This window comes from Peromyscus californicus, unplaced genomic scaffold (genome assembly GCF_007827085.1).
Source record: "Peromyscus californicus insignis strain IS unplaced genomic scaffold, ASM782708v3 Scaffold_9__1_contigs__length_137607984, whole genome shotgun sequence".
In the NCBI taxonomy this organism is placed as follows: domain Eukaryota; kingdom Metazoa; phylum Chordata; class Mammalia; order Rodentia; family Cricetidae; genus Peromyscus; species Peromyscus californicus.
This window is the reverse complement of record NW_026294617.1, coordinates 45539632-45554466: the sequence shown is the minus strand read 5'-3', so window position 1 is coordinate 45554466 and position 14835 is coordinate 45539632. Positions and strand designations below refer to the sequence as shown.

The following is a 14835-nucleotide window of genomic DNA, read 5'->3' as shown; positions in this document are numbered from 1 at the left end:
ATTGGTTGAAAAATCTAAATACCTCCTGTACCTAGAAAATTGCCTAGATTTTGGGAATTTTCTACTATTATTTCATTGAAAATATTTTCTATGCCTTTAGCATGAAACACTTCTGCATCCATGATTCATAGATTTGGTCTTTTCTTTTTCTTTCTTTCTTTTTTTTTTTTTTGAGACAGGGTTTCTCTGTGTAGCTTTGGAGCCTGTCCTGGATCTCACTTTGTAGATCAGGCTGGACTCAACTCAAAGATTCACCTGGCTCTGCCTCTCGAGTGCTGGGATTGAAGGCATGTGCCACCACTGCCCAGCCCATTTGGTCTTTTCATAGTGTCCCCTAGATCTTATATTTTTGTATATTGTTTGTATTTTCTTAATTTTTCCTTGTCAATGAATGTTCCAATTCAGCCACCTTGCCTTTTTAAAGCCCCAGTACTCTGTACTTCTCGACTCATTCTATTGGTGAAGTTTTTCCTCTGAGCTTTTTATTTGATTCAATGAATATTATACCTCCAGCATTTCAGATTGACTTTTTTCTCAATTTCTCTTTACTGAATTCTGTTTTCATATCTCATGTTAACCTTATTTCATTCAGCTGTTTGTATTCTCTTGGAATTCATTAAAAAAAGAATAGAGGGAAAAAGAAAAGAGAACAGAGAGAAAAAAATAGAAAAAAGAGAAAATGTGAGCAGTTAAACCTGCACTGAGCATTAAATAGAGTAGGAATGAACGTGAACTGGAGAGACCTGGATGGGAGTAGTCTGGATATGTTTTCTTGCCTGCTTTCTGGTTCTAGCTTTGATTTAAGCATTCCTTCCTGAGCTCCCAGATGATGCAAATCACATCCTAATAATACCACTGGCACTCTCCCTCAATTGGAGGAGACAGCAGCTGAATCCTTCTAGGATACACTGGATTTTCTCTTGTTTTACTGTTAAATTTCCTACTATACGTTACTATTAAAACCAGCAATTTTTTTTGGCAATCATTCCACCTCTTCTCATAGCTGTATCTAACTTCCCCTGGCTTATTCCCCCATAGATTGATTATAGCAGACCATGTCTTCATGTTGTCCACCATCCTTTTCTTCCTCAAAAAAATTCTAAAAAGCACAATTGCTTCAAGTGTAGTTTGCTTTTGGATTAGCAAATGCTTAACTGAATTTGTGTTTGAGGGTAAATATACATTTTTTATTTTGTTTGAATTCAGCTTTGTTTGGATATAATTTACAACCAATAATTGTCCAGTTTTGAGTTTTCAAAAATTTATAGTCTAAGCACAATTATTATATACAACATTTATATCATCTCCAAAGTTCTGCTGAGCTTTTACAGAAAATCATCTCCCCAAATTCTACTTACACTAATAAGCTTTGTGTTATATTTTTATCATCATGATGAAATACCTCACAGAAAGAACTTAAAGAAGGACTCATTTTGTTCATAATTTCAGAGCTTTCAGTCTATCATGCCAGAGAAGGGCAAAACAGAGGAAAGTTTTCTCATCAAAGTGGCTAGGAAGCAGAGAGAATACCCATGCCATGAGCTCTCTTTCTCCCTGGTACTCTATCTGGGCCTCCAGTCTGTTGGGATAGTGCCAATTATGTTCACCATGGGTCTTTTGCCTTGGCTAATGCTATCCAGAAACTTCTCCCAAACATTCAAAGGTGTGCTTTACTAATCTAGGCACTTCTCAGTCAAGCTGGCAATCAACATTAACCATCACAGGCCTTGTCAGTATAGTTTTGTGTTTTTCAGAACTCATATAATGGAATTTTATAGTGTGCCATCTTTTACAACTAGTTTCTTTGGCTTAAAATAATGCTTTTGTAATGTATCCATGCTGCTCTACTCACCAAATGTTAACTAAACCTAGCATATACTTGTTAAGATATTAATGGTCATATAGACTACTAATTCTAGGAAAAAAGGCTTCAATTAGCTGCCTATACATGTCTTTGTGTTTGAGTCTCTATCAGTTTTCTGCAGGAAATCACAACCAGGCCTAACATCAACTGAAGCCTCCATGAAGAAGATGGGTCCCCACAACAACAACAATTCCACATGGACAATAATAATACCACTAAGCTGACAAACATCATCTACAGATCAGCTTTGCACTACAAACTGCTCAGAGCAATTTTGAGATGATCCAGTTTCACAGACTACTTGAATAAGGACTTGAGATAAGCCCTGAACTTTGGCATTATGCACAGACTGGACAACAAAGGATATAGATACCTTTCCTAGAATTTGACAATTAACCCAAAATTTTTCTTTTCAGAATAAAGATGCCTTTGCCCATAACCAGCAGTAAGCAATTTTAAGAATACGACACCCACATTCCCAAAGAGGTGGTGTGGGGCGGGTGGTTTTTGGACTTTTAATGGGCTTTGGGTCTGGAATAATTTTCATTGTTTAGGAGGGTTGGTTACAAGTTATTGTTAAGGGTTAGAAAAAGGGCTAAGCAAAGGAGATTAGATTTAATGTTCTTGTTAAAAAAAGATATATAGAAATGATAGACTAGAGGGTAGATTATTGAATCTAGTCTGAAAAGAGAAGATATAGATACAATATAGATAAAAAGATTATTAAATCTATTTTTAAAAGACAATTACTAGTTTTAAATACTTTATATTGGATTGGATTTTTGTATATTGTATACAAATTATATATATTGAGGTTAAATGCTATACGTATATTTCTAATCTTGTTCAAGATATGTTACTTATACAGTTCATTTAACAATGTAATGCAATTTGCTAATCCTTGAATGTTATTATTACCAACTATTGGGATATAAAGAAATGAAAGTTAGTAGTTAGACATTACAATCAAACTTGTAGTCCTATTAGGTATGTTTTCAAGGTCGAGTAGATATATTTTAGATAGGTCATCTTCAAACCTTTCAGAGATCTACAAAATATGGCATTTAAAATGTTTTAATAACTTAGAATTTTTTCTTTTTTTTGTGACTATGAGACATGTCGACTCCTGGCAGCACCAATCTATTTCAGAGAAGATATGGGCATTGAAGAAACTGCATATGGAGTTAACTTTCATTGTGGCAAAAGTTAGCCACTGGACAACAACGTTCTTCGAACTGACTACTGACAAACAGGACAAAATGGACAGATAGGACACGAAACAAAGGACTACCAATTCTTGCCAAGACAAGTGTGGTTGTGGCTTTAACAACAGGCATCTTCTGAGGCCAGGACAATATGGCACCATCCCTGAAGTGGCCTTTGCAATCCGGAAAAGGTACAGTGCCTTTTTCTTCGAAGGCAGCTGAACAGGCAGTGGGCCGATGGCTTCTGATGTGCAGTGGAACAGCAGCTGAAGCAATTATTCTTGAAAAAGTAACTGAGCTGACAGAGTCTAACCTCTCAATGGTAGACAGGCATTTAAAAAAAGAGACGAAGCCACCCATAAGCCAAGAAGAATGGACAGCTGAATTAAAAAAATATCAACAATTTCCAGAATTTAAAAACCTGAATCATGACAGGACACTGGTGGAATTCAGGTGTTTCTGGTACATGGACTACTCTCACCAAATGTGAGGTTGAACTGTAGGCCTTGTGTACATCCTACTTCACAAATAAGTCTGTCAGATACGCTAAGCTTATAGGCTGAAGATGATGCCCCAAACGTTTCAGAGAAACCTCGGGTGACTGTCCAGGCAGCTGGCTGTTTCTGTCAATTCACAATTTTTTTTGGAAGCCGCTTGCATGCACTTCCTGTTTTTTTTTAGGTAATATTTCCTTCTTGCGTCTCTGAGGGAGTTGAAGATTAGTTATAGTTATAAAGTTAAAGATTAGATAGTTATAGTTTTCCTTGTTAAGAATTTCAGAAAAGAAACTCACTAATGAAGTATAAGTGTATAAATTTGAAAGACATTATAAGGTAGTTCTTTGTTAGTGATATAAGTTAGGATAGAAAGTGAATCAGGTACATTTTGGACTTACCAAAATAGGATAGATAATGGAATATTTTCTCTGAGTTTGTCAAATGCAAATGGACTAGACATTGTTTAGGTATTTATTGCTTGTATATACTGTCTATAGTTATTGCACTTATTGTATATAGTTTTTCTTATATTAGTTATAACTTTTTTCCTTTTTTATTAGAATAGAAGGGGGAAATATGATATTTTATTTGTGCTAAAATGTGATTTTATTTGTATGTTAATAAATAAAGTTGCCTGAGGATCAGAGCTAAAACCAAGCCATTTAGCAGAAGTCCAGTGGTGGTGGCACATGTCCTTAATTCAATCACATGGCAGGCAGAGTTTGTGTGTTCAAGAACACAACCAAGTGGTGACCTGAACCTTTAATCCCAGTACCAACCATAGAGACCTAGAGGTCTGTATAGACAGGCAGTGATGAGAAAATCATGTGGTTGGGTTTAGAGCCAATGAGAAGGTAGAACAGAAAGGCAATAAAAAGACAGGTCACACAGAAGGTCTCTCTCTCACAGGGGAAGGATGGCAGCAAGTGGTAAGCTAAAGGCTATTCGCTAGTGCTCTGATCTCTTGGGCTTTTAGCTCTGTATTTGGCTTTGTGTTTCTTATTTAATTTCATCTACACATACCTATATATGATTATATTATAATTTAATCACAAAATTATTTCTAGTTTTTTGTATTTATAAGTAAGGCTGCTTGAGTATTCAGGTGCTGGCTAGGCTTTGTGCATATAAAGTTTCATTTCTTTTGAGTAAACATCTGTAAGTATAGCTGCTGGGTTGTATAGTAAAAGCATAACCTTATAAAAGCTGTGTACTAGGAGCTCTTTTAGCACTGTATTCTTGCTGAAACTTGGTACTGCTAGTTCTTCAATTTAAATTACTTGAACAGCAGCAAAATCATATCACTGTGGTTGTATTTTGTATTTGTTATTTACATGTGATAAAAATGAGTGCACAAATATACCTTACCCATTAAAAAATGTTTGTCTTTAGTAGTTGATTTTTAAAGAGTTCTTTATATAGTTTTTTTAAACAACCCTTGGTCTTGCCTTTTCATTTTTAAATACCAACCACATAGCTTTAAGACTTTATTATTTTTCAGGCTGAGGTCTATTTTTCTCTTTGTTTTGTTTGAGATAGGGCCTCATGTAGCTGAGGCTGGCCTTGAAATCACTATATAGATAAAGATCCTTAAGCTTCTAATCTCCCTATGCCTCGTTTTCTGTGGTGCTGAGGATCAAATCCAGAGCTTCAACTCACAGAGATCTGTCTGACTCTGCCTCCCGAATGTTGGGATTAAAGGCAGGTGCCAAAACAACCTGGCCCAAAAGCTGTTTTTGTATTCACCCTATACTTCAGTGTTATCTGTAAGATCCATGAGTCCAGTTAATTTGGATATGTGATGTTTTTATTTATTTGTAAGGGTTTTTTAAAAAAATGATAGTTTATTTTCAAAATAAAAAGTTAAAGAGTAATATTCTAATTAGACAATTCTAACATCAACAATGGCATTTATTTAATGAAAATAGTAATTACTATCAGTAATCAAGAAACACTACATATAAGCTGCTCAATAAATCATAAAGAATACTAAGTCACCATTAAACAATGTTTACTGATTATTTTCTAAGTTAAAGTAACCACTAGAGAATCCAATGATCAGGTGCAAAGTTAGTATCAGGTACAATCTTTATATAAAAATAGTGAGTATAATCAATGTGTCCTACTTCCCTTTTATGTTCCTAAGGTCAGTAGATGGTTTAGTAAATTGGTCACTTTAATAAATTCTTTAATATTAAATAATGAATACTAATTTTGTTAGGACTGGGGTAAAAGGGGTAGGTCAAAGGACAGATAACCTGAAATATAAGTTCATTCTTTTCCTTGTTTATCCTCAGATGTGTTTATGCTATGTATAATGGTTGTAAAAATAAATTATAAGCATGAATCAGTTTTCTAGTTTATTATTATAAATTTGCCTTATATTTTTGACAATGGTTGCTTGGATCTGAAGAAAGCTTGAAAAATGTTGAAGAGTGTAACTGATGGTCTTCTTCATGCTAAGAATGGAGGAAGGGTGCTTTTTGATGTGTGTGTCTGTTTCTGATCTGTTACTATTTTTGATCTCAAATCTTGGGTTCCTTACCTTTGCTCAGAGGGTCATCCAACAGTTTAAATTACACTCCTGCTAGACATTTTTTAAAAAGATACTAACTACATATCAAATCACACATTTAATTAAGGACCACTCATTTTGCTATAACTAGGCATATACTAAACTCAAATACAGAAAACTAGATACTTGTAAAACCTATCTCTGAATGTCTTCTTCCCAAAGGCCTCATTTATTTCACTGGGAACCATTCACCATTCCTTGTCACCTGAGGTGTTCATTGCACACCATTTCTTTGTCCTTCCCCCATTTTTACATTGATAAATGTGAAGTCTGTTTCCAAACAAGGAAGGACTCTGTTAATGAGGCAGGCAAAGAAAACAAACGGTGGCCGCATGGCAACGTCCAACCCCTTCGAATATCCAGCACAACTGTCCTATTTAGTCGTGCTGCCAAGGTGACAACCCTCACTATATGAAAACTTGTTTTAAACAACCTAGCACAGACCTTTAATCCTGGCACTCAGGAGGAAACAGGAGGACCTCTGTGAGTTCGAGGTTAGCTTGGTCGACCCAGAGTTGCAGCCCACTCAGGTCTACAGAGTGAGACCCTGCCTTAAACAAAACAAAACACCTCTTCCACCCACCCACCAAACAAACAAACAACCCCGTTTCTCAAGTCAAAGACTGTCACTTTATAAAGCACTCCCCACCCCATCCATTCAAGTAACTAATTCTCACCAGAAGTTCCACCAAGATGGTTAAGTCCTGCTAATGCACAGGAGGGCTTCAGATCTGAGGCCACCCACACCCCAAACCAACCAACTCCAAATAGTCAGCAGCCTGGGCCTAGAGCCATAAGAAAGCTGTTCAGAAGCTTGGGAGCCTTGTTCTTACCTCCCACCAGCAAATCCTCTTCACACCCCCAATCCTGCTCAACTCACTCTCATGCCCTCCATTTCTCCTTGCCTAGCTTTAAATCCTCTCCTCATGCTCCATCTTGATCTCTTCACCTAATGACCCCCAAATCTCTTCAGCTTGTGTCCACTTCTCCGACTCATTCTCCTCCTGGCCTCATTCTCTTTCAGTTCCCCATTTCTCCTCACACCTGTTCCTCCTCATAGCCACTTCTCACACCTATTTCTCCTAACTCCCCTTTCTCCTCACGTCTATTTCTCCTCACACCCACTCCTCCTCACACCTGTTTCTCCTCACTCCCACTTTTCACATCCTCTCCTCACACCCTCTCCTCCTCACACCCTCTCCTCCTCAGACCCTCTCCTCACTCCCTCTCCTCCTCACTCCCTCTCCTCCTCAGACCCTCTCCTCCTCACTCCCTCTCCTCCTCACACCCTCTCCTCCTCACTCCCTCTCCTCCTCACACCCTCTCCTCCTCACACCCGTTCCTCCTCACTCCCTCTCCTCCTCAGACCCTCTCCTCCTCAGACCCTCTCCTCCTCACTCCTTCTCCTCCTCACTCCCTCCCTCTCCTCACTCCCTCTCCTCCTCACTCCCTCTCCTCCTCACACCCTCTCCTCCTCACACCCTCTCCTCCTCACTCCTCTCCTCCTCACTCCCTCTCCTCCTCACTCCCTCTCCTCCTCACTCCCTCTCCTCCTCACTCCCTCTCCTCCTCACACCCTCTCCTCCTCACTCCCTCTCCTCCTCACACCCTCTCCTCCTCACACCCTCTCCTCCTCACACCCTCTCCTCCTCAGACCCTCTCCTCCTCAGACTCTCTCCTCCTCACTCCCTCTCCTCCTCACTCCCTCTCCTCACACCCTCTCCTCCTCACACCCTCTCCTCCTCACTCCCTCTCCTCCTCACTCCCTCTCCTCCTCACACCCTCTCCTCCTCAGACCCTCTCCTCCTCACTCCCTCTCCTCCTCACTCCCTCTCCTCACACCCTCTCCTCCTCACACCCTCTCCTCCTCACTCCCTCTCCTCCTCACTCCCTCTCCTCCTCACACCCTCTCCTCCTCACACCCTCTCCTCCTCAGACCCTCTCCTCCTCACTCCCTCTCCTCCTCACTCCCTCTCCTCCTCACTCCCTCTCCTCCTCACTCCCTCTCCTCACTCCCTCTCCTCCTCACATCCTCTCCTCCTCACTCCCTCTCCTCACTCCCTCTCCTCCTCACACCCTCTCCTCCTCACTCCCTCTCCTCACACCCTCTCCTCCTCACTCCCTCTCCTCCTCACTCCCTCTCCTCCTCACTCCCTCTCCTCCTCACAGCCTCTCCTCCTCACTCCCTCTCCTCCTCACATCCTCTCCTCCTCACTCCCTCTCCTCCTCACACCCTCTCCTCCTCACTCCTCTCCTCCTCACTCCCTCTCCTCCTCACACCCTCTCCTCCTCACACCCTCTCCTCCTCACACCCTCTCCTCCTCACTCCCTCTCCTCCTCACTCCCTCTCCTCCTCACACCCTCTCCTCCTCACTCCCTCTCCTCCTCACTCCCTCTCCTCCTCAGACCCTCTCCTCACTCCCTCTCCTCCTCACTCCCTCTCCTCCTCACTCCCTCTCCTCCTCACTCCCTCTCCTCACACCCTCTCCTCCTCACTCCCTCTCCTCCTCACACCCTCTCCTCCTCACACCCTCTCCTCCTCACTCCCTCTCCTCCTCACTCCCTCTCCTCCTCACTCCCTCTCCTCCTCAGACCCTCTCCTCACTCCCTCTCCTCCTCACTCCCTCTCCTCCTCACACCCTCTCCTCCTCACTCCCTCTCCTCACACCCTCTCCTCCTCACTCCCTCTCCTCCTCACACCCTCTCCTCACTCCCTCTCCTCCTCACTCCCTCTCCTCCTCACACCCTCTCCTCCTCACACCCTCTCCTCCTCACTCCCTCTCCTCCTCACACCCTCTCCTCCTCACACCCTCTCCTCCTCACTCCCTCTCCTCCTCACTCCCTCTCCTCCTCACACCCTCTCCTCCTCACTCCCTCTCCTCCTCACTCCCTCTCCTCCTCACACCCTCTCCTCCTCACACCCTCTCCTCCTCAGACCCTCTCCTCCTCACTCCCTCTCCTCCTCAGACCCTCTCCTCCTCACTCCCTCTCCTCCTCACACCCTCTCCTCCTCACTCCCTCTCCTCCTCACTCCCTCTCCTCCTCACTCCCTCTCCTCACACCCTCTCCTCCTCACACCCTCTCCTCCTCACACCCTCTCCTCCTCACACCCTCTCCTCCTCACACCCTCTCCTCCTCACACCCTCTCCTCCTCACACCCTCTCCTCCTCACTCCCTCTCCTCCTCAGACCCTCTCCTCCTCACTCCCTCTCCTCCTCACACCCTCTCCTCCTCACTCCCTCTCCTCCTCAGACCCTCTCCTCACACCCTCTCCTCCTCACTCCCTCTCCTCCTCAGACCCTCTCCTCCTCACTCCCTCTCCTCCTCACACCCTCTCCTCCTCACACCCTCTCCTCCTCACACCCTCTCCTCCTCACACCCTCTCCTCCTCACACCCTCTCCTCCTCACTCCCTCTCCTCCTCACACCCTCTCCTCCTCACTCCCTCTCCTCCTCACTCCCTCTCCTCACACCCTCTCCTCCTCACACCCTCTCCTCCTCACACCCTCTCCTCCTCACACCCTCTCCTCCTCACTCCCTCTCCTCCTCAGACCCTCTCCTCCTCACTCCCTCTCCTCCTCACACCCTCTCCTCCTCACTCCCTCTCCTCCTCAGACCCTCTCCTCCTCACTCCCTCTCCTCCTCACACCCTCTCCTCCTCACTCCCTCTCCTCCTCACTCCCTCTCCTCCTCACTCCCTCTCCTCACACCCTCTCCTCCTCACACCCTCTCCTCCTCACACCCTCTCCTCCTCACACCCTCTCCTCCTCACTCCCTCTCCTCCTCAGACCCTCTCCTCCTCACACCCTCTCCTCCTCACACCCTCTCCTCCTCACTCCCTCTCCTCACATCCTCTCCTCCTCACATCCTCTCCTCCTCACTCCCTCTCCTCCTCACACCCTCTCCTCCTCACACCCTCTCCTCCTCACTCCCTCTCCTCACATCCTCTCCTCCTCACATCCTCTCCTCCTCACTCCCTCTCCTCCTCACTCCCTCTCCTCCTCACTCCCTCTCCTCCTCACACCCTCTCCTCCCTCCCTCCCTCCCTCCCGAGCCCGCGGCTGGCCCACTCACGCGAAGAAGGGGTCGTCCTCGAAGCTGCTGCTCAGCATCCGGAACATCGTGGCTCCGCGGCGGGCGGCGGGCGCGGGGTGGAGGAGACGGGCGCGGGGTGGAGACGGGCGCGGGGTGGAGACGGGCGCGGGGTGGAGGAGACGGGCGCGGGGTGGAGACGGGCGCGGGGTGGAGACGGGCGCGGGGTGGAGACGGGCGCGGGGTGGAGGAGACGGGCGCGGGGTGGAGACGGGCGCGGGGTGGAGACGGGCGCAGCTGACCGCGCCGCCAGCAGCCTGCTCCCGGCTCGCTTCGCGCGTCTGCCTGCGGCCAAGGCCGCGCCCGCGACTAAGGCGGGGCCTGGCGCCTGCCCGCGTTCCCATTGGTCCGGCTCTGTGACGTCACCAAGGCGAGGCGGAGGACGGCGCGAGGCTACCATGGCAACCGTGGTAAACACACGGCCGGCTTGAAGTTTGGCTTGAGGCCCAAGCGATCTTTCAGCGAGGCTCCTGAGAGACAGCTTGGTATCAGAGCGGGAACCAAAACATTAGAGCAGCTCTTTGTGACCTTGGCCAAATCGCCCTTGGTCCCGGCCATTCTCTGGTAGCTGGCCAAATAAAATAAAAAAAGGTGTTTTGAGTACAATTTCCAAGCAGTGTGTTCACTTCTTGAAAGAAACAAGACGAAGGCTATAGACTTCAAAAACAAAACCTGTTCTATGATCTAAAACTCAAAGCAATACATAAATAACATGTAGACATCGGATCAAAAAGAAAAAAAAAGAGAGAGAAAAGAAATTGCTTTTGGTCCTCTCCCTGTCCATTTCAAGGACCAGATCTCACGTTGAAGCCCATAAATCTTTAACACCTTTCCAGCATTCTTGACAAGCAGGTTTGGGGTCCAAGATCTGAAGCCAGGGCCATATCTAATAAAATTCTATTTCCACTATTTCCATCATAGCATAAAGAAACCAATTTATGACAAGGAACTGGTTTTCATCTTAAAGCACTTCAACACCTTAATGATAAGACCAAACATTTTAAGTGATCTTTAAGAAACAGTACTGGTGAGATTTGGATATGGCATTATGGAGGGAGGGGGCAACATTAAAGTTATTATCCAATTGTTGAGGTTTGGAAAGTACTCTCTAGGCCCTTCCAAGAGCTGGAGACAGAGGAGAAAGAAGAGACAGACAAAATGACAAGGAAGGGAGAAAAGGCTTCTTACATGCACACCCTCAGTTCCCTTGTCCCCACACTCTCTGGGGAGTTCCCTTGGGGAGGTGGAGGGGTGTCCATGGCTCCTCAGGGCCCTGTGGGAGAGAGGTGGCATACTGCCGCTTGGAAGAGGTGTGTGTGGGGGGGCTGATTTGGAGGAGGCAGGAGTGCTCAGGGTTATTTTTGGAGCTGGAAATGTAATCCTTTGAACCTTTACCCCTCCCCCACTTCACCAGGTTTCTCTGGCAGTCCTGCTTCCCTGGGACTACTGGCTGCAGGCAGGGCGGGCTTCATGGTCTAAGATGTCACAGCCCTTCCAGGAAATAAATAGGCTATTTTAATTTTCCTCTGATCTCAGCATGATGCTCAGAGACCACTTATGGATCAGGGAACTTGTAAACTAATTCCATGGCAAAACTTTCTGTACAACATCTGGAATTAGTTTCTGCTTAGCACAATATAAAATATAAAGCAAATATAAAATATAAAGCAAATATAAAAGAGACCACACTTTTTTTAAAAAAAAAATAAAATGATTACAATCAGTAGTATGAAAAATAATAATATTAAAATACTTCTGCATGGAAACTAAATAAAGAAAATTGTGAGAAGTTTCATCTTGTTGCATGGAAGTTTGCCACACTGTTAAAACAAACAGGAGACCTTGAGTCCAGGGGCAGGCTGGTAGAGGTCACCCAGAGTATACAAATGCAGTTTAGACATCTTGTGTAAATTGGAACCAAAAAGCCCATGACATCTATTTTAAAAGGAAACGGAAGAAGGGGTGGGTCAGGAGAGGTTGGACCCCCACTAAGGAAGCAATAGGGGTGTAGAGCAGGCTGAGAGGAGAGGGCCTCAGAACTGGCTGTAAAGACAATTATGGTATCTATTATTTGTGAAGCCCTCCTGTGATTTATGTTGTATGAGGGTGGGCTAGAAACTAAAAGGTGGTAAGTGCTAACCGAAAAATCGGGAAGAGTGGGAGGGAATGGTGCATACAGTTATAAATAGGGGATGCCACAAGGTCTTTACTGAGAAAGTGAATCTGCGAAAAATGTTATAGGAAGGAAACAGATATCTTTTGAACTTTCCGGGCCTGTACAAAGGTGCCTGATGTCTAACATGCTCTATTCATGTGACTTGAAACTCACCTTCAGAGAATAAAATAAAAAGCTTTATTGGCCGGGCGGTGGTGGCGCACGCCTTTAATCCCAGCACTCGGGAGGCAGAGCCAGGCGGATCTCTGTGACTTCAAGGCCAGCCTGGGCTACCAAGTGAGTTCCAGGAAAGGCGCAAAGCTACACAGAGAAACCCTGTCTCGAAAAACAAAAAAAAAAAAAAAAAAAAAAAAAGCTTTATTGATTAGGATAATAGTTCTCACTTATTCTTCTTGTGTTCCAAACATTGTCCTAAGTGCTTTCAAGTACATTTTCTTGGTTAAACCTTCCAATACCATGTGTACTAAGATGTTTATCTTTGATTATACATGAAAACATTGGTGCCCAGGGAATTGATGGCTCATTGTAAACTGAGATTTGTCCTGCTCCAAAGGTTATATTATCTCCGCCATCCTGCTTTGCCTCCCTGTAAAGTTCAAAAGGGTCACATAGTAGTATGTTTGTATGGCAAATTGCATATTCACACATGTAATCTCTAGCCACACTGTTGCTTATGTTTCATTTGGAAAAACACTGACCAAGTCAAGGGAAGACTTCCAGAGAAATGCATGAAACAAAGCCAGTTCTGCTACTCTACTAATGACAGCAAGAGTCCAAAATGTCAGCGAGGTCCATGGTTTTTTCACCCACTACCTCACAAGTTATTTAAGAAAGACCAGTTACATCTCAGACACTATTCTAGCCATTTAGAATACAAAATTCCTTGGCCTATTGGACCTTGCATTCCAGTGCATTAGCTCGCCTGTCAGAGATCTTACAAACACTGTTACAGCACCTTAGAGTTTTCAATATATTTCTAATATATTATTTCAAGTGCCCAAGAAAGAAGACCTCGTTAGGCTTTGAGTGCTAGATTTTTTACATTATTATAATTCTCCAGAATCCTAAGTTTTAGACTGTTCTAAACATCTTCATGAAGGCTGATTTTAGTGTACCCAGGGACTCTGTGCCCCAGTCTCAACACCTCTTTTAACAGTGCATAGATACTGCACCTGGTGAGTTTTACCGTCGACCTGATACAGTCCAGAGTCATGTGGGAAAAGGGAACCTCAACTGAGCTATTACTTCAGTCAGCCTGGCCTGTGGTCATGCTTTGGAGGAATTGTTTTGGTTGAAGACAGGTGTGGGATGGCCCAGTCCACTGTGGGCAGCATGATGCCTAGGTATCTGAGCCTGGGCTGTGTGAGAAAGCAAGTAAGGAGCAAGCCAGAGAGTGAGCGAGCCCGGAAGCGCCATTCCTCCATGGTCTCTGCTTCAATTCTTGCTTCTGGGTTCCTGCCTCGAGCTTCTTCCTTGACTTCCCTCAGGGAGCAGCTGTTACCTGGAGGCATCAACTGAAATATGCCCTATCCTCCCTCCACAAATCACTCTTAACCATGATAAACATGTGTTTATCACAGAAACAAAATGAGACTAGGACAAATGTGAATGAGATACCAAATCAAACTCAATTCGTCATGTGACAGTTTAGGCAATTTGTCATGTGGCAATTTAGGAGGGAAACATAATACCTTGGAGTAGTTGGCATATGTGAACCACCAAGCTACAGATAGGAAAGTCTTTCTTTCTTTTTCAAAAAGATCTATTTATATTATTTTATGTGTATGGGTATTTCGCCTGCATGCACAGATATATGCAACACATGCATGCCTAGTATGATGGATTCCCTGGAACTGGAGTTACAGCCATCTCTCCAGACCCAAAAGAGCCTTGATTATATATGAAAACATTGATGCCCAGGGAATTGATGGGGGTGCTTGAGACAAGGTTTCTCTGTGTAACCGTCTTGACTGTCCTTGAACTCACTTTTGTAGACCAGGCTGGCCTCGAACTCATAGAAATCTGTTTGCCTCTCTCTACCATGGCTAGGATTAAAGGCATGCACTAGAAGGTATTACTAATACACCAGAAAACTTCCTCATGCTACTTCCTAGGCCAACCCCCCTCAAGGGTAAGTAATATTCTGAGATCTGCTTTTTTTTTTCCTTGAACCCACCCCTATTGCAGCATGTAGTGGCAGTTTATTCTTCCTTACTGTGTATGAAGTTACCGTCTATCCTTGGTGAAGTTTTGGATTGTTCCTCTATTTGACTTTTAAAAATAAGGCTGATTGCTAGTATGTTTTAAAAATCAACGTTCTGTTATTCTTAAGTTTTTATTATTGAGATTCTGAAATTTTTTTTCTTAAAGAGAGGTGTTTTTTAAATTTTTCTCGTAAAGTGTAGTATTTTCATATTGATTTGGTAC

At 44.2% G+C, this 14835-nt stretch overlaps 1 protein-coding gene across 4 annotated transcripts in view; it reads right to left on the bottom strand.

Moving 5' to 3' along the window:
• Positions 1–10347, bottom strand: part of Mlf1 (myeloid leukemia factor 1) — a 31095-nt gene extending 20748 nt beyond the window's left edge. For all 4 annotated transcript variants that reach the window (XM_052731520.1, XM_052731521.1, XM_052731523.1 and 1 more), the window contains exon 1: positions 10215–10347. In XM_052731520.1, the coding sequence (XP_052587480.1) occupies positions 10215–10261 (47 nt within the window). In that variant the 5' untranslated portion in view covers positions 10262–10347. The remainder of the gene's footprint in view (positions 1–10214) is intronic.
• Between the last annotated feature and the right edge of the window lie 4488 nt (positions 10348–14835).